Consider the following 20,886-nt stretch of genomic DNA (forward strand, 5'->3'; position numbering starts at 1 on the left):
TTTTTTTTTTAAGATTTTATTTATTCATTTAAGACAGAGAGATACAGAGAGAGAGCATGAGCAGTGTGAGAGGCAGAAGGAGAGGGAGAAGCAGACTCCCCACTGAGCAGGGAGCCCAACACGGGTCTCAGGACCCAGAGATCCATGACCTGAGCTGAAGGCAGACGCTTAACCATCTGAGCCACCCAGGTGCCCCTTTCTGGAAACGGTTTGAGAGCAAGTGCTCATTACATGTTTCCAACTAGCACAATGCCTAGCTCAAGGGCCACTTAACGTAGGATGTGGACAACTGTATCTTGTTGATACAACTTAATATTGATTTTGGAGATCAATACCCAGAGCAGTATCAAGAAAAACCACAAAAAAACAGTTGCTATTAAATCTCAAACTTTTTGATCATGAATGAGCTTTCTTCCAAAAATCTTCACTTTGTTTCAATTCCGCACATCATTCATTACAACTTTTGATTTATGCCCTTTTGTTTTAAAGGAGAAGATCATGGAAATTAAAAAGCAAATAGAAGAAACAGATAACAAATATGTCCAGGTAATAACATAATGGTGTTATAATTAAGGAAGAAAACCAGTTCTTCAAGGGAATCTCAGATCTAGGGAATTTTAGTGAATGGAATCCAAAATTGGATGAAAGATAGACTCAGTGTTTTAGACCTAGCAGGGAACTGTCTTGTAGTCTATACTCTCATTTTCAGAGGAGAAAAGTGTAACTCAAAAACATGACGTGATTTGCCCATATTTCTAGATGAAAAGACTAGTCTCATTCTTGCTCTCCTGTTAAAAAATGAAAATGTGTGTATTTTTTCTAACAAAAGTAATGCATGCTTATTTTAATAATTAAAACATAAAACTATTTCATATAAAAATGAAAAATAATCCCACTCCCTCAATGATAAACACAGTGAATATTTTAGTATATTTATATTCTTCTAGATTTTCCTATACATGTACTTACATGTTGTTGTTATAATTTAAATAGGATTATATTATATATATTGTTTTGCAACTTGCTGTTTTCCCTTAGCATTTTTCTTCAGCAACTTTCTATGCCACTAGTTGCCATTTTACCTTTTCACTGTTTATGTAAATGCAGGATTTGATTTTTGGATTTATTAAATTTATTTCATTGCATACTTGGGGCTTTATAATAAATGTGTGCTATTACAAATTTTGCCTCACCAATCCATATCTTTGCTTGCTTTTGCAAGTACTTGTTTAAGGAAAATTTCTAGAAATGGCACCTCTAGCACCCATCTTTCTTGAATCCCAGAACACTGTTCTTCCTGCTATAGCTTTGCCTTTCAAAGTATCCTGCAAGTCTATTATAGAATGATTAATTAAAAACCTTACAAGAGTTATTTACTCCTGACATATGTATATTTGGCATCCTTATCTTAGAAAAGTTGCTTTCAGCCTGTCTCTTGAACTTACTGATAGAAACCAACCCAAACCATCTGTTCTCTACCTCATGACCTAAGGAGATGGGAAGAAAAGAGGAACCAGACATTTTTTATGGATAGCTCTTTTGCTAAACTATAAAGTCCAAATATTCAAACTAACATAACAAGAACTTATATTCATATATTATAAATTTTAAAATACTTAAAAGAAATACAATTTTCTTTTTTCTCTGAAACATACTTTTTCTCCAACTAGTGTCTTAGAAGTTTGTTTTCTTTTTAGAGAGAAGGAGCACGCATATGCACACAGGTGTGGGGAGAGGCAGAGGGAGAAGGAGAGGGAGAGAGAGAATCTTAAGCAGGCTCCACGTCCAGCATGGAGTCCAATATGGGGCTCAGTTTTACAACCCTGAGATCATGACCTGAGCCAAAATCAAGAGTCAGACGCTTAACCAACTGAGCCACCCAGGAGCCCCTAGTGTCTTGGAAGATTTTTAAGGCACAAGGAAAGAATAATGAATAGAGAAAAAGATGATTTATCATAAGCTGCTATTGTATAAATTTATACTTCTACTACTAAAGTGTTAAAAATAATTATACTAATCTTTTAGTTTTTCCTCCTGCAATTTATCATGATTATATTATGAATTTGCTGTAAGAGGAAAGATTTTACTGAGTAAAAGTAAGCTTCAAAGAAGCCACTTTACAACTAAGTGGTGTCAACATGAGTGAGGTTTTATGGTATAAACCAGAAAAATATATTTCTATTTTACCCAAAATTGTGGGTGTCTTTTCAGGAAGATGCTTGTAATGAAGCTCATGAATTAAAGGAGAAACTCATTGCAAGAATAAAGGTAAGATTTCACAGTTACTCAAGTTCAAATAATGATAAAATCTAAATATAAGGATAATTCTTTCTCTAGAAGTTAGGGTTTTCCGCCTACTGTTTTCTTTCTCTTTCATTATCACTTTTTTCTCCCTTCCTGGCCCTCTGCTTTGGGTGGACAGAACATCTCATGGTCTGCTTCTACATCTCCTCCATTTAGAGCTTAGCCTCTATGTCGACATGTTATGTATTCTTCAAGGCTCAGCTCAAGTGTCTTCGCCTCTTCCAGACCTCCCATAATCTGCTCTAGCCAGAAAAGTAACTCCATATCTGAACTCCTCCCACAATATGTTGATGTAAATGTGAATGGGTGAAAGAAGCAATGAATGAGTCAACCTGTCACTTGTTCAGAGGTGCCTAATCATCCCACCTATCTGAAGTAGGTGTCCCACCAACAAACCTCAGCTACCCTATCTCATTATCTTATTTATTTTCTCTTTAGCATGTATCCTAATCTATAGTATCTAATGTGTATATATATATATATATTTAGTAGTTTATTGCTTTTCCCCCAGTCCCTATAAACGTGCATGTAATTCCTTATCCATTTGGTTTAAAAATGCACATGTAATAGAATGCACATTCCTTATCTATTTTGTTAACCACAGTATCCTAGAATAGTGCCTGGTGGGAGTCAATATGTTTTTCATAGATGAACAAATTGAACAGATGAATTCAATATAAGGATAATTATCTTCCTACATGAATAAGTCACTAGTTAGAGATTAGCATGTGGGTCTACCATGCTGCTACCTTATTTTGTGAATGTGTAAGTCTCTTTCTACTAGGTGAGTATGCACTTGCCAATGATCTCCTCATGTGACTCACATGGGATTGGCAATGTGGGCTCCTGAGGTGTTCTGGAGGAAAACCACTGTGCATCATCTACAATAAGACTAGCAGACCTCTAAAATCATTTTTTACAGTGACAGTTGATTGCTATTTTTTTTCAGAACTTTTACAAAGACATGACTCTGCTGAGTACAAAGCTGGGAACGTACCAAGGGCAAGAAGGGAAAACAGACTTTCAGAGTCCTGAAGAAATGGATATGGAAGAAATTGAGCCCCAGCTTCCTGAGGCTCCACCACCCCCTTTAGCGCAGAACACTCCTGCCAGCATTACAATGTGGTAAGTCAGAGAAAGGGGACTCTGGGGCTGGACAAAGGCCCCAAAATGTATGAAGCATAGTATGATGAATTTCTTCAAGGAATGACTAAAAATTTGTTTTACCTTCCTTTATAAATTATTTCTTCTTGTTCTTTAAAAGTCTATGTGTTTATTGGAGTCATAGTGTTTTTCATATTATTTTTAGCTGTAGATCTATTGCATTAGATATATAGATATAGATTTCTTTATTATTGCTTTAGGTAACTATGTGTACATAAATCTTAAAAGATGGTGTCTGCAATCAATGATGCGGCCACCTTCACCAAAGGAACCTTCCTGCTAAGCAGATTTGGAAACCTTTGTTCACTGGACAGGATGCCTCTCACTTGTATGGTATTAAAGACATACATCTTAGCAAATTCTGACTCTTTGGATCCCTTTCTGAAGATGCCACACCATCATATATTCCTGGAGTAATACCCTCCTCTAAGAAAACTTTTCTGATTCTTTAGCCCCAACTACCAATCCAAGTAGAATGTTCAGCAATCTCTCTTGTGTGTGCACTCTACCTTACACATAATCCTGACGTAGAACCCACAGTATATTATTGCAATTAAATTATTTCAAATCTGTCTCCTCCTAATAATCCATGAGCTACAAGACGGCAGGCATCTTTATCATTTTGGGACATGAAATATAAAACATCTTCACCATGCTGAGCAGATATTAAATTAATAAGTGAGGAGTGATGTCAATGAAAATAGTGGAGTAAAGACCCCAGAAAATTTCTTCCTCCATAAAAATCAATGAAAGAGCTTGAAAAAAATAGTCAGAATCAACTTTTTCAGAACCCTGGAAATTAAGGATTTAGTATCCAGAATAGATAAAGAAGTCTTATGAGTCAACAACAGAAAAGGAAACAACCCAACTTTTAAAATGAGCAAAGGACTTGAATAGACATTTCTTCAAAGAAGATACACAGATGGCAAACAAACACATGAAAAGATAGTCAACACCATCAGTGATTAGGGAAATACAAATCAAAATCATGAGCTACCACTCTACATCTCTAAGATAATTATAATTGAAAGGACAGGCGATAGCAAACATTGGAGAGGATGTGGAGAAATTAGAACCCTCAGACATTGCTAGAGGGATTGTAAAATGGTGCAGCCATTTTGGAAAACAGTTTGGCAGTTCCTGAAAATGTTAAATATAGAGCTACCATCTTACCCACTCCTAGGTATGCACCCAGAAGAATTGAAAATATATGTCCACACAAAAACTTGTACATGAATGTTCATAGCTGCATTATTCATAAAAATAGAAACAATACAAATATACATCAACTAATGAATAGGTAAACAAAATGTGGTATATCCATACAGTGGAGTATTGTTCATCCACAAAAAAGGACAAAGTACTAATGCATGCTACAATGTGGATGACGCTTGAAAACATGATGAAAGAAAGTCAGACACAAAAGGCCACCTATTATATGATTCCATTCCTGTGAAATGTCCAAAATAGGAAAATCCATGTAGACAGTAAGTAAATGAATAGTTGCAAGGCCTTAGGGTAGTGGGAAATAGGGAGTGACTGTTCATGGGTACAGGTTTTCTTTTTGGGGTGATGACAATTTTCTGGAATTAGATAATGGTGATGGTTGTACAACCCTGTGAATAAACTAAAAGCCACGGAATTATACACTTTAAAGGGTAAATTTTATGGCATGCAAATTATATCTCAAAAATCAAACAAGTAAGTAAATCTTTGTGTTTTTCTGGATCTTCCAGATCTTCTACCCTAATCATGTATTGCATTGATCATCACTTGATTGTGTTAAATGGGCAGATTACAATCCAGTTGAGTTGGCCATCTTTCATCACATCATTATATTCTAGTTAAGACCGCCTAAGGATTTGACCAATTTCTTTCTAAGAACTGGAAATGTACTGGTTCCACTGAAGCATACTTATACATTATCTTTTTGAGGAGGTTTATCTTGCAGACTTAGTCAATCATTGTGTCTCAGTTTTGTTGTTTTTAGGCTCAGAAGGTACCTCTTCCTGGCATAATCCCCAATTCCACGGTTCCCTTATAGACTTTCCACAAATAATGTGAACATTTTGGAAAAGATTAAAGGTTTTATGCATGGCTAATCTTGAAAAATAAACTAAATAGATACATAAACAGTATTTAAAAAGTCAAAGGAATAATTTTTATTCTTTAAAGAAGGTAAATTCAAAATGAATAAAATATTTAATGACACTAATATTTGGTTCCACACAAGTGATATGAAAGAAATTATTTTGTTGTTTTTTTCAAAGATTTTATTTATTTTTTCAAAGTCTGAGAGAGAGAGCACAAGCAGGGGGAAGGAGAAACAGGCTCCCCACTGAGCAGGGAGCCTGATGCGAGACTCAATCCCAGGACCCTGGGATCATGACCTGAGCCAAAGGCAGATGCTTAACTGACCGAGTCACCCAGGCGTCCCTCAAAGAAATTATTTTGAATTAGTAGCTATGATGTTTTCCAAAGAAAAATGTCTGCACTTTAAAAAATAAATATTGCACATGTTCTTTTGTTTTATAATAGAAAATCTGAAAAATATTTTATGTTATATTGACTTGTAAATCAAAATCAAATGATTCAGTAGTGTCAAAAAATAAATCTGAAAGATAAATATATATAAATAAATACATAAATCTGAACTCAACCATACCTAGAGTGTTCAGTGAAGGAAAGAAAAAACTGGAAGAACACACTCTAAGCCAAAAGCAAAACAAACAAAATAAAACAAAAAATTTAAAAAATTAATACAGGGCGCCTGGGTGGCTCAGCTGGTTAAGCGACTGCCTTCGGCTCAGGTCATGATCCTGGAGTCCCGGGATCGAGTCCCGCATCTGGCTCCCTGCTCGGCAGGGAGTCTGCTTCTCCCTCTCCCACTTCCCCCTCTTGTGCTCTTTCTCTCTCTGTCTCTCTCAAATAAATAAATAAAATCTTTAAAAAAAATAAATAAATAAAAATAAAAATAAAAAAAAGAAAACTGAGCTAATGATATAAGGGTGATGAGATTATAATTTTTTCATTTCTCTGTTTTCCAAATTATCTGTAATTTAGAAAAACTATTTTTCTCTTTAAAAAATATGTTAAAATGTTTCTCTTTGAAAATGTTCCAGTTTGGTATTTCCAGAGATGATTGGTTTTAGAATTTAAGAAGAACAGTGTTTATTTACTAGCTATGTTTTGGTAGTGAGTCATTTTTCTTTTCATAAGAAAAAACAAATCTAGATTTAGCACTTCTCGAGGGCAGGGCATCTCTGCTTCATCTTAGCAGCCCTCAAAGCTTCTTCTGACTAGAGTATTTTTCAAAACATTGGCTCTTTCATAAAATGTGTGATAGGGCACCTGGGTGGCGTAGTTGGTTAAACAACCATTTCCTGGTTTCAGCTCAGGTTATGATCTTGGGGTCGTGGAATTGAGCTCCACATGGTGGTCCACACTCAGTGCAGAGTCTGCTTGAGATTTCCTCTCCTTCTTCCCCTCCCGCTCATGTTTTCTCTCTCTCCCTCTCTCTCTGAAATAAATAAATAAATCTTTAATTGAAAAAAAATGTGTGAAATAGAAGCAATTATTTGTGTAACTACCAAGAGACAACCAGTGGCAATAATGCCAAACAACTTGGCTCAGGTTTACAGAATCCACTGAGTTGGATCACAAAATAGATCCATAGCTAGCTTTAACTGTGCTCTAAATTTTCTCTTCTAAAATACATTATTGATGGTCATTATCTCCAGGTAGCTGGATTATCTGTGACATTTCTTTCCTTCTTTGTGTTTTTCTGGATCTTCCAGATCTTCTACCCTAATCATGTATTGCATTGATAATTAGAAAATAATAATGGAAGGATTTAAAAGCAAATAAATGAGATAGATCATAGGTCCAGCCTAGGAGGAGGAGTCCTGAAAGACTTGAGAAAGTTTATATTACTTTAAAAGGGTAAGTCTGGTACCAGGATAAAACTAGTGGTAGAGCTAGACTCCATTTGTCACATTGCATTTTATATCCCCAGAAAATCTAACTGCCTGGTCCTTTATTTCCCTCTGAATCTGTGTCAGATACCTCACAAGTGAGGAAAAGGTGTCAATAGTCTGCTAGAGTGTGACAAGAGTATTTCAAAGGAAAGAGTCTCATAATTTCCAGGGTTTCATTGTTTCATGGCTATAAAACCTTAGAATTCCAATACCAGCCCTAGGAGGGACTTAAGTGCTCAACTACTCCAAGCTCCTTCTTTTGTGGATGTCAACTGAGGTCAAGAGAAGTTCAGTTACTTCCTTGACATTATAGAACTAACTGGGTGGAGGAACCAGGAGTCTCATCAGTATGGTTTTCTTCAGAATGTTCTTAACACGGATGTTCTCTTTCCTTGCAGGAAACATGCACTGAGGATTTTCATCATGTTTTATGTCCTCATCTTCACTGGACTTTCATGTTACATACTATTTTTTGATGCTACATTTATCTTTGAAAGCTTACTCCCAACAATGCTTGGACACCGCAGAATGTGGGAACTACGGGAGATCATTGCTCCTTTCTTGAACTTGGAAGTGGAAGACTTGTTACCCTCCTAAAGTTATAGAAGTTACTGTTTCCCTACTGACTCTCTCCTTAATAAAATTCTGGCTGTTCTTGTATTATGGTGGTTAACATATTTTTCAAAAAATACTATTGGATGTTTGGCAAAGGACACTGTAGTTCTATGGAAATTGCTTGTTCACAGACAGAAAATATGAAAACTGTTTATCTTTACCTTTATGACTCACAATTACTTCTTGAATCATTCCACACGTTGTTTACACATTTACTTCAAAGCACTAGCTTCTTCTCCTCCAACCCTGAGAACATTGAGACTACCAAGAATTAGCTTCCTTGTTTTTTTTCCCATTTTCCTCAAAAAGGAAAGCACAGAACTTCTATCATTGTCAGTTTTACTTCAGTTGGATTGGGGCCATATTTTGTGAGTAGTGGACATTTCTTGGTTTTGATCCTAACATTCACTTTCCCTTTTGGTAACAGCACCCTAATTTTGTTTTCAAAGAACTATCTTTACCCAGTGAGCATAATTGTCAGTGGTCTTTCAGTCAGTGTTCCCTGTCTTTCTATTAATAGCAGTCGGGAATATGTCGAATTAATCATTCTCTAAGAATGAGAATTTTGAGAAGAATCATACAAAGAAGGGAAATGATTGAAACTTCAATTTTGTGAACTAGCCTATACCTTTTTTTCTGCTTAAATTAGTCAGAGTTGGTTCTATTGCTTATAACAAAAGGAAGTCTAATTGATAAAGAAGTTTGAATGTAGACTGGAGCATTTTTATCCCTAATTTTGTCGGTAATGGGGAAACAGTAAACTTTATTTGCAATATGAAAAAACAGTTATAATTGAACTGTGCAAGATTAAAAGAACCATAAAGAATACATTGGAGTTAGGAGGGCAGATGGAGCGTGAGGGATGAGTTAAAAGGCCATTCAGTGGTTCAGGTGAGCTAATGAGGGGGAGATGAGGCTAAAAAGGAGATGAGGGGTGATGTGGATATTGTAAGGGTGGATTCTACAATATTGGGTTGTGTAATGAATGTGGGGTCGGAAGGGTGGTGATAGGGAATGTGGTCCCAATTCTTCCCACATTTGAATGGATCTTGAAGGACAGACAATATTTTCATGGCAGAGATGAGGAAAAGACATTTCAGAGAAAGAAGCATCTGAGTAAAACTTAGAAGCCATGAATATAAGGCAGAGTCAGGAAACTTGCTCAACATACCAGTTTATACATTCTTTTTAAAAAACTCTGCCTCACTCATTTTTGTGGTCTCTGGAACAGTGATTCCCAAATAACTGGTCCATTGACTGGATGCATTGAAATCACTACAGGAGCCTTGTAGACTAAAGATTTTCAATCTCACCTCCAGATATTTAGATTCAGTAAAGCTAATGTGAGGTTCAGGAATTTTATTTTTAAAAAACTCCATAGCTGGGGGCACCTGGGTGGAGCAATTGGTTAAGCCTCCGATTCTTGATTTCAGCTCAGGTCATGATCCCAGGGTTGTGGAATCCAGCCCCACTTTGGGATCCGCACTCAGCAGGGAGTCTGCTTGAGATTCCCTCTCTCCCTCTGCTCCTCTCCCCACTCACATGTGTGCTGTCTCTCTTTCTCTCTAAAATAAGTAAATAAATCTTTTTTAAAAATCTCCCCAGCTGAACATAATACAAATCTAGATTTGGGAACCATGCCCTGGTACACTTTAGGACAATGCTGTGCACATAGTAGATACTCAATAAATACCTACTGAAGTAAATTAAATTATGTGTTTTTATCTTTGTGGTCTTCCTATCACCTCATCCTGTGCTACATTTAATATTTGCTCAATAATTTCCATCATAGCCATTTTCCCAATGGTACCTTCAACTCCTTTACTATCTTTTGGCTTTAGCATTCTAGAAATCACCTGGTCCTTCCAATTCTTCTACAGCAGTTTTTCTCAAATAGCTCCCATTCTTTACATTTATAATGTTTCTATTCTGATAGGCTTTATTATACAAATGGATTACTTCTGGGAAAAGTCAGCCTATTGTTTCCTCCTCCATAGACTATTATACACACAATGCTAGAAAAGAATAGACCCCAAATGCCACTTTCATCCCAACATTCTATGGCCAGAAAACTCTATCAGTTGCTAGAAATGTGAAATTTACTTGTGAGTGGTTCTCAGGCTGTGATACTTAACAGAATTCCACAAAGAGAAATTCAGTTATACATTTGTCTGAGCATCACCTCCAGAAATTCTGAATCTTTAGATCTAGGATGAATCTCTAATATCTCCTGTTGTAATAGATTCCCCTGACAAGTCTTAGGACTCAAAGTTTATGAACCACCACGCTATGCTATGGGCAAAAGCTACCTGGGATTACAATTTGGCTGAGATCCCGTACAAGGTTAATCATGAGGTGACTCCTTTTGCAGAGAGGGAGAAGGAAGTAAGTATGGGTGAGGGAGTTTCCAGGACTAACAGAAAAGGGAAAAAGCCAAAAGCTCTGGGAATGATGAGTAATATATTCAAAAGGTCATGTGATTGTGAGAGAATATGCTAACAGACAGACTTTTATTTTTCAAAATTTTAGATTTATTTACAAATATTTTTTTTTTAAAGATTTTATTTATTTATTTGACAGGGAGAGTCACAGTGAGAGAGGGAACACAAGCAGGGGGAGTGGCAGAGGGAGAAGCAGGTTCCCCGCGGAGCAGGGAGCCCAACTTGGGGCTCGATCCCAGGACCCTGGGATCATGACCTGAGCCGAAGGCAGACGCTTAACGACTGAGCCACCCAGGTGCCCCTTTATTTACAAATATTAAAGGGACGATTCAGACTAATTGGTAGACAGAACTTGGCATATGTTTTTGATAATCTTCAGGAAAATTCCAATTACTGGATACAGTATCAGCTGCTTTGTTTATAAAACCAAAAAAAGAAGTATTGAGTTTAATTAGCTCAAGTAAACCTAAAAGTCCTACAATAATCATATAACACTAGTGATGAAAGTAAGGTAGGGAACTAGATTCTTTTAAGGATAAAATTAATATTTTATTAACTTCTAAGATATGTTTTATTAATATCTAAACTAAGATGGAATAATTTTCACTAGGGCTTGTATAGCCTTAAAGTGGGAGTGGTACTATTTTCTCATCAATTTATTTTCAATTTGTCAACATCTCAAGCTGGAAAGCTGGAGGTCACAATGTTCTACTCTACTGAGTAGAGTAGAACATTTAGGAAAGTACCATAATATTAAGATGATATAAATGTTTATATGTGGTAATTCAGTTAACTGCTTTGGTTGGTTGGGTTTTATTTCAGATCTTTAAATACCATATTCAATTGAGTCAACCACTATGCACACAATCACTTACTAAAAATGTCAGAATCATTTTACAAATATGGTCTTGGTTTTGGATTAGGAGAACAGAAAATAAATGGTCACAAAATCTCCATTTGTCACTTTTTTTTTAAGTGAAAACAGCTATACTGTAGTGAAAGGAGCTTTAAACTTGGATTCAAAGTTTACGTTAGAGTCATGATGTGCTGCCAACTGTGTGTTTGGTAGGGTCATCTACTCTCCACTCTCCCCCGCGCTGAAGGTGATCCAAGCACTTGTTCCCCAGCTGCCCAGAGTGTTGGCTGCTGAGAGTTTACAGCTAGGTTCTCCCCTTGGACTTGCCTTTGGTCAAAGAGATCTCCTTTGCCTAAGTTCCTCTCCTTTCCCAAGGGTACCTTGCGTCCAACAACTGATCGAGGCCAGGGTACATTTCTAAAGGGCCAACCTGACTCAGAGTTCCCCATGAGATTGGTTAAAGCTCTAATGCAACTGTGTCACAGTTCAGCTTCTCTGTCTGCCCCATCCTGTCCCCATCATCCCCTTCATGGGGGGGATGTCCCCAATAAATCTATACTTGAATCTGGACTTCAAAGTCCATTTCCCAGGGAACCTGACCTAAGACACCTGTAGAAATAAATGAAGACAAACCAAATGAGGACACCCAAAGACTAGTTATTTCAAACTTGCTATAACAAGGAAGTCATCCACTATGACTTATATCTTAACAGAGACTCAAGAAAGGCAAAAGAGTGGGAAAACTTTACAGTGAAAAAAGAGGAAGACTTAGGTATGTCCTGATTGAAGGCTATTGGCATGAGGGAAATGTAGGTGGGCTAACTAGAAGGGGGGCATCCTACATAATGGTTAGGGGTGCATATTTGGACTTTGCTGGTTGGTCCTAAGTTGGAAGTGAGGATAAAAATTAGGGAAGCTGTCAGTTATTAATCTTGTCTTTGTTCACACATGTATAAATAGTGGAAAAATAATACCTGCCTCATGAGATAGTCGGATTAAAGGACTCAACACTTAATAGGTTGTAGGGTATTATCATTATTATTATTATTATTACCGTGGACAATATTTTTAAACATGTGAGATTACCTAATTAAGAACCTTGGATCTGGGGTGCCTGGGTGGCTCAGTTGGTTGAGCGTCTGCCTTTGGCTCAGATCATGATCCCAGGGTCCTGGGATCGAGCCCCACGTCCAGCTCCCTGCTTGGTGGGGAGCCTGTTTCTCCCTCTCCCTCTGCAGCTCTCCCTAATTGTGCTCTCTCACTCTTGCTCTCTTTCTGTCAAATAAATGAAATCTTAAAAAAAAAGGACTTTGGATCGACCTAATAGGGAAGAAGTGAATCTGAATACACTTCCTGATATACTATTTCTAGAAATGAAAGTCACAGGGGGTGCCTGGGTGGTTCAGTCGGTTAAGCACCAGACTCTTGATTTTGGCTCAGGTCATGATCTCAGGGTCTTGAGATCAATCCCCACATCTGGCTCCGTGCTCAGTGGGGAGTCTGCTTGAGATTCTCTCTCCCTCTCCCTCTGCCCCTCCACCCCTTCTCACTCTCTCGAAAGAAAGAAAGAAAGTCACTGAGCCACAGATTTTGATTCCTTTCTTTCTCCTGTTCCACTTGAGTTCTGGCAGGAAATCTTTTGGTTCTACCTTAAAACATATGCAGAATTCAAACACTCCTCACCACCTCCCTGATATCAACCGCCCTGTGTGTCACTGTTATTGCAAAAATATACCAATTCTCTCTTTGATTCTTCCTGATTCCACCCTTGTCCACATATAATTCAGCAGTCAGAATGATACTATTATGATGTAGGTCAAATCACATCACCCCTCTGCTCCAAAATCCTTCAATGGCTTCCCACTTCTTTTAGAGTGAAACCAAAATCCTTACAATGGCCTTCAACAACCTATACTTGGCCCTCCGTTGGCTCTCACCTCATTCTGCTCTACTTGCCCCCTCGATCACACCACTCCACTTTCACTGTCCATCTTGCTATTGCTGGAGCACATCTGGCACAGTCTCCCCTCAAGGGCTTTGCCCTGGCTGCCCCTCTGCCTGCCAGTTTCTGCCCTGAATACTCATATGGCTCACTTCCACATCGCCTTTAAATTTTAGCTCAAATGTCATCTTCTTGGCTATAATAAAAAAGGCAGATAATAACAAGCGTTAATGAGGATGTGGAGAAATTGGAAACTTGATGTATTACTGATGGCAAAGTAAAAAGAAATAGTCTCTTAAAAAACAGTTCCTCAAAAAGTTAAGGTAGAGTTACCATATGACCCAGTAATTTTACTCCTGGGTACATAGCCAAAAGAATTAAAAACATAAGTGCACACAAAAACCTGTAGATGAATGTTCCTAGCAGCATTTCATAACAGCTAAAAACTAGAAACAATCCATATCCATCAACCGATAGTAAGCAAAATATGGTATATCCATACAATGAAGTATTTGCTCAACCACAAAAAAAGAATGAAGTACTAAATTATGCCACAACATAGATGATCCTTGAAAACATTTTGCTAAGTGAAGGAAGCCAGACACAAAAGGCGACATATTGTATGATTCCATTTACATGAAATGTCCAGAATAGGCAAATTCATGGAGACAAGGTAGATAAATGGCTGGGGGCAGGCGGGGAGGGAGTGACCACTAACGAGTACAGGATTTCTTTCTAGAGTGATGAAATATTCTGGAATTCAATAGTGGTGATGGTTGCACAGCCTTGTCAACATACTAAAAATTACTGAATTTGTATACTTTAGAACAGTGAATTTTATGGTATGTGAATTATATCTCCACTTTTAAAAATGTCACCTTAATGAGACCTGTATGACCATCATGTTTCATATTGCAATCCTCCCATCCCTACTCCATCCCTCCCAATTGTTCTTTTCTGCTCTCTTTATCTTGCTATGATTTCTAACATATATAATTTATTCATTTGTTAGGTTTATAGTTCATCTGTCTCTTCCTGTTGAAACGTAAGCTCCACAAGAGCAGAGACTAAACTAGGACTACATGGATACCACATTACCTACACAAGTAGTATCAGAAAATATGTCCATGTGAAAGTGGGGACACGAGCATCATAATTCCTAAGAAAAATTCCCTGAGAGATGCTTTTGCTCTGAATGCTAAGAGGCTGAAGAGGAATGAGCTGTATCTAGGGTGAAGGAGTCAAAGTTTAAAAAGGATACGTAATCATGAAGGAAGAAAAGGGCTAGATCTGTGAGAGATTTGCACCTGAATAAAGGATTAGAGGAAGATGAGAAAAACATGCTCCATGTAGGGCAAATGAGTTTCCCAGTTAAGATGACTAAATTCATTCACATAGACTATGGAATCTCCCTACGCTAGCGAGGAGAGAGCAAATTGGTGGGAACAAATGTACTAAAGTGTCTGGGACTTATTAAGTCCCAAGGAAGCAAAATTAAATTCACTGGCAGGTGGAATTGAGCCCAAGGTTACACTGCTCACCTTGGAGTAGAAGTAGATGAGACAATATCAGCAAATTAAGGGTCCCCAGGCCTGTCGCCCAGCAGAATTAAGGAAACGTAGAGATTTCCACAGGACATTTAGTTTGCAATGAGAGGTGATGTGTGTGAGGCTGGGTGGGTGTGAGAGAAGACAGCCCCTCTGTCAGAGGGCCTGTTAGTCACCTAGAAGTTTAGCTTCAATTTTGTCATAACTTCATGAAGTCTGAAATCATCTTAGTATTTAATTATTTATTATTTTTTTTAAATTTCAGTTTTTGAATCTCTTTTTCTACATGTATTTGAGAAGACTCATTAATATTCTATGTCATAGAATAGTTACTGACCAAGTGACACATCAGTTTGGTTTGCTTGGGATGATGGCTTTTTCTCTCTTTCTCCTCAATTTAAAATTGACTGATTTTACTGGTATAACCTCCAAGTGATATAGCCTAACAAATAAGGCAAAGTTCAGAATAATGTAGCAATGCCTATCCAACTTCCCCTTCTTACTGTTGTGAGAGGTACCCTTGCCCTGTGCGACTGGGGATCAGATCCTAATTGGCCTAAGCAAGGCTCTGATCCCTTTGTTAATGATTGGTTTAGAAGTAAACCTGTGATTCAATTCTGACCAATGAGACCTGAGGGTATATCTACTAGGGGAGGGCAAGTGTCTGAGCAAGTTTCCTTTACCTTAAAAAGAGATAGAAGGAAAAATCTCTTATTTTATTTTCGGATTTCACTGTGCACACATTTGATGCTTGAAATTCCTTAGGTTGTCTTGCAACCATGAGAGGAATGTACAATCTAGTTTGGCCGTACAAGCCTTAGGGCGAGGCTGAGGGATACCACAAGAGATAAAAATAGCCTGGATGCTCAATGCCATCAATGAACCACTAACAACCTAATCTACAGTCTATTGTATAAGCCTTCTTATTGTTCCAGACTCTTAGTTTTAGATCCAAAGAGGGGAACTGAGAAGGTGGAGACAGAGGTGGATCAGATAATTAGTTTTCAAAGTCCAGTTTGATTTTTAAAAAAATATATATGTAAATAAAATGAGTGAGTTTTATTTTCTTTCATGAGTAGATCCAGACTAATTTTACTTTATGGGTAACAGCCATCTTGGAATTAAATGGTAGCAAATAAAAGTTTTAGTAAGTGTGTCATCAAGTACATAATTAAATGCATTTGAGTGCGATATGGCCTAGGTAGAGGAATAACCTCTACATGTTTGAATTAAGGGAGTTCCTTTAGTCCTTTACCAAATGCCTGTGTTGTTTGTGTGGTTATTTTCCTTTCCTGAATAAGAGCAAGTAGTAGTGTCTATTGTGACATTTGAGTTTCCCAAATGAAGAGCTCTTGATTAATAAGCAGTCTCATACATGGCCAAATGTCCTCCTGTACTTGTAACGATGAGATCCAGGCCTTTTCAAAATAATACCACATGTGATATTCTGTCCACACTGCACAGTGAATGTTATGTGTGGATGTAAGAATAATTTGTTCTCATTTTCTTATTTTCTTCCTCAAAAATATGGTCAGTAAAGCATTAGGGAGAAATAGAAAGATCTTTCATAGCAGATCAAGTGACTGAAAAGCCCCTGGCTTTTGGAATTTTTAATGACACAAATTCCTTCCCAATGTGAATGGTATTTTCTTTGCATTTGGAAAAGTGCATTGTTACCTCTCAGATGGAAGTAATCTCTCCAGGTAAGAACATGGCTGATTTGAGGAAAGAATAGTCCTAGGGCTTCTGAGACCCTCACAGCCTCTCACACTCAAGCTTTCTTGTGCTTATGTGAAAGGTGTTGGGGAAAAAAGGGTAGTGAGTGCTTTTTGACGGCAAGACTATGAACACATCAACCTAACCTCTTTGGTGGCTTTGCAGATAAGGCTACACTCAGCTTTATGAGCAAAATTCTATCCTTCAGCACAAGAACACAAATGTAAATAGTAACAGTAACAATGATTGTTATTAACTGATAATATAACAATAACCACACATACAATAATAAAAAAATTAAAATAATGTTGCTTATCAAACGATTACTATGTTTTATGCACTATGTTAAACACTTCATATACATTTTATTATTTAACCCTCAGAGTTAATTGATAAGCCAGGTATTGTTGTTATCCCCATTCTTTTTTGTTGTTGTTTTTTTAAAGATTCATTTGTTTATTTTAGAGAGAGAGCACATGCAAGCAGGGGATGGGGCAGAAGGAGAGGGAGAGAAAGAAGCAGGCTCCCCACTGAGTGTGGACCCCAATGCAGGGCTCGATCCCACAACCCTGAGACCATGACCTGAGCCAAAATCAAGAGTAGGATGCCCAACCGACTGAGCCACCCAGGCACCCCATTATCCTCATTCTTCTACATGAGGTAACTGAGGCACAGGGAGGATAAATCACCTGTCCATGGTCCCACTGTAAATGGTAGAGTCAGGATTTGAATCTAGATCTGTCTGAGTGCAGAATCTATAGCCTTTTCATGTGCCACACAGCCTTCCAAAAATGGATTGTAAATTCTGTGAGAGCAGGAACAATGCCATGTTAAGCCCTGTATTTTCAGCATCTAGAACATTACTTAGACCAGAGCAAGTGTTCGATAAATGTTTATTAATGAATCAGTGAGCTAACCTTGACTGTCAAGTGCAGCCTCCACCAGTGCTGTAGCTTTCAGACACCACCTGCCACATTGCCATTCTCTGACATCATCTCTGCCACTGATCACTACATCCAGAAGTCACACGGATGCAAAGGTCATAGGCTTGGAATGGCCAATGGCCTGCTTTTCACCCAGCCTATATGTGAGACACAGATACTGAGCTACAGTTTTTTCTGCTGCCTCCACTTCGTCTACTCCCCACATTGAATCCCCCTCTGGAAGCCAAAGCAAGTCTAAATCCCATTAATTATTCGAGACTCAGAGGTGCACCAGAGAGTAAGTTTGGCCCTCCCATTCTCAATTTCTGGGCGTGAAGCCCATACCACCTGTCCCAATCTAGAAACTTGTGTTCCCTTTAGCTTCTGGCTAGTGACCTCACCACATGCTCAAAACCCAGATTTGGTCCCATGACTTTTTCTTTTGGAAGAGCTTTTGCTACATGTGATTGATAAGTGAGCAGAGCAAATGGCCACATTATCTTGTTTAAAAATAGAGATTTAACTGTTGGGATACTTTTGTCTGTAACAGAATACCTAAGCAATATTGGCTTAAAGAATAAGGACATTTATTACATCACATGACAAAATGTCTACCCCTAGGCTGTTTCCAGGGTTGGTTAATTAAGCAGCTCAATGATACCGGTGCTCTGAATCATCTTATTTTCCATTCTCTTGGCTTTCCCTTCATGGTCCCAAGATGGCTACCGCTGCATCAAACATCTTTGTGCATTACAACATGCAACAAAAGAAAAGAACAGGAAAAAATCTTTCCCAGAAGTTTCCAGCAGACTTCTTGAGAACCATTGGCCACAGTAGATTACAGGCCCCCCCAAACCAATTACCGGCCCTGATCTGCCACCCTTCCTACTCCTCTGTCCTTGTGAGCTTAAGCACAATGAACACTTTCCCTGTCCAGCTGTCATGAAATAATTCTTTCCTGTGAAATAAATAAGGTATACATAAAAGGTCAACAGTAATCTCTGGGTGGTGGGATTGCAGGTGATTTTTCTTCAGAAAATTTTATGCAATGTACACGTACTACTTTTTTTTAAAAAAAAGTTTTTATTTTAAAATAATTTCAAACTTACAGAATATTTGCAAGAATAGAATGAGGTACTCCCACATATCCTTTGCCAAATTCATCAATATTTAATATTTTGCCACATTTGGGGTTTTTTAAAGTATTTTTATTTATTTATTTTTTAGAGAGAGGGGGAGAAAGAAAGAGAGAGAGAGAGAATGAGCAGGGGGGAGGGGCAGAGAGAGAAGCAGGCTCCCCGATGAGCAGGGAGCCTGAGGTGGGACTTGATCCCAGGACCCTGGGATCACGAGCTGAGCTGAAGGCAGACACTTAACTGACTGAGCTACCCAGGCGCCCCTTGCCACATTTGTTTTATTAATTTCTCTTTTTTTGGGGAACCATTTGCAAGTCTGTATATATCATTCCCTTTATTTCATATTTGAATGTGTTTATCCCAAGAACAAGAATATTCTTTCATAGGCCAATTGTATTGTTATAAAATTTAAGAAATTTAACACTGATACATTTCTTTGATCAACTACCCATGTTTTAATTTTGTTAATTGTCCCAATATTGTCCTTTATAGAAATTTTTCTATACAGGATCTAGTCCAGGATCATGTATTATTTATCTTTTTAAAAAATTGAAGTATAATTGACATACAAAATTATTAGTTTCAGTTGGACAACATAATAATTCAATATTTGTATATATTGTGAAATGATCATCACAATAAGCCTAGTTAACATCTGTCACCTTACATAGTTACAGAATTTTTTTCTTATGATGAGAACTTTTAAGATCCAGTCTCTTAACTTTGCAATATGCAATACATATTATTAACTATAGTCACATATCCATTTCCATGACTTATTTATTTTCTAAGTGGAATTTTGTACCTTTTTAAAAAAGATTTATTTATTTATTTTGGAGAGAGGGAGACAGTGTGGCAGGGCAGGGACAGGGAGAGAGGGAGAGAGAAAATCTCAAGCCGACTCCCCACTGAGCGGGAAGCCCCACGCAGGGCTCAATCCCACGACCCTGAGATCATGACCTAGAGCTGAAATCAAGAGTTGGATGCTTAACCAACTGAGCCACCCAGGCACCCCTGGAAGTTTCTTCCTTTTGACTCCATTTATCCATTTTGCCCACCCCCACCCCCAGCCTATGGCAACCACTGATCTGTTTCTATGAGCTTAGTAGGGTTTTTCTGTTTGTTTGTTTGTTTGTTTGTTTTCAAAGATTCCACATATAAGTGAGATTATAAGGTATTTGTCTTTCTCTGTCTGACTTACTTCACTTAGCACAATGCCCTCCAGTTCCATCTAGGATATCACAAATGGCAAGATTTCATTCTTTTTTTTTTAAGGCTGAATAATATTCCATTGTATATATACCACATTTTTTTAATCCATTTATCTGTAGGTGGACACATTTTTAAAAAGTCCATTCATCTGTAGACATGGAAACACTTGTTTCCATATCTTGGTTATTGTAAATAATGCTGCAATGGACATGGGGGTGCAGATATCTTTATGATTAACTTTTTATTTTCCTTGGATAAATACCCAGAAGTGGAATTGCTGGATCATATGGTAGTTCTATATTTGCTTTTTTGAGGACCCTCTATACTGTTTTCCACAGTGGCTGCCCCAATTCACCTTCCCACCAATGGTGCACAAGGGTTCCTTCTCTCCACATCTTCACCAGCACTTGTCATCTCTTGTCTTTTTGATAACAGCCATTCTCACAAGTGTGAGGTGATATCTCATTGTGGTTTTGATTTGCATTTTTCTGATGTTTAGTGATGCTGGGCATCTTTTCAGGTAACTGTTGGCAGTCTATGTCTTTGGAAAAATATCTATTCATATCCTTTGCCATTTTTTTTAATCAGATTGCTTTTTTGCCATTGAGTTGTATGAGGTTTTTTAAATATATATTTTGGATATTAACCCCTTACCAGATAAATGATTTCCAAATATTATCTTCCATTCAGTAGGTTGTTTTTTCATTTTGTTGATGGTTCCGTTTGCTATGCAGATGCTTTTTAGTTTGATGTAGTCCCACTTTTTTATTTTTGCTTTTGTTGCCATTTTTTGGTGTCAAATCCCCAAAATCATCGCCAAGACCAGTGTCAAGGAGGGTACCGCCTTTTTTCTAGGAGTTTGATGGTTTCAGGTTTTACATTCAAGTCTTTAATCCATGTTGAGTTTATTTTTGTGTGTGATGTCAGATAGCGGTCCAGTTTAATTCTTTTGCATGTGGCTGTTCAGTTTTCCCAATACCATTTATTGAAGAGACTGTCCTTTCCCCAATATCTATTCTTGGTTCTTTTGTCATAAATTAATTAACATATATG

At 37.7% G+C, this 20,886-nt stretch overlaps 1 protein-coding gene across 1 annotated transcript in view; it reads left to right on the forward strand.

Moving 5' to 3' along the window:
- The window catches only part of SMCO2 (single-pass membrane protein with coiled-coil domains 2), a 23,262-nt gene extending 14,891 nt beyond the window's left edge, over positions 1-8,371 (forward strand). The window contains exons 6-7 of the mRNA XM_081818943.1: positions 490-546; positions 7,782-8,371. Coding sequence (XP_081675069.1) covers positions 490-546; positions 7,782-8,042 — 318 coding nt within the window. The 3' untranslated portion in view covers positions 8,043-8,371. The remainder of the gene's footprint in view (positions 1-489; positions 547-7,781) is intronic.
- Positions 8,372-20,886: the final 12,515 nt, after the last annotated feature.

The sequence above is a fragment of the Leptonychotes weddellii genome, chromosome 5, assembly GCF_054177405.1.
Source record: "Leptonychotes weddellii isolate Sample4059 chromosome 5, ASM5417740v2, whole genome shotgun sequence".
Lineage (NCBI taxonomy): Eukaryota > Metazoa > Chordata > Mammalia > Carnivora > Phocidae > Leptonychotes > Leptonychotes weddellii.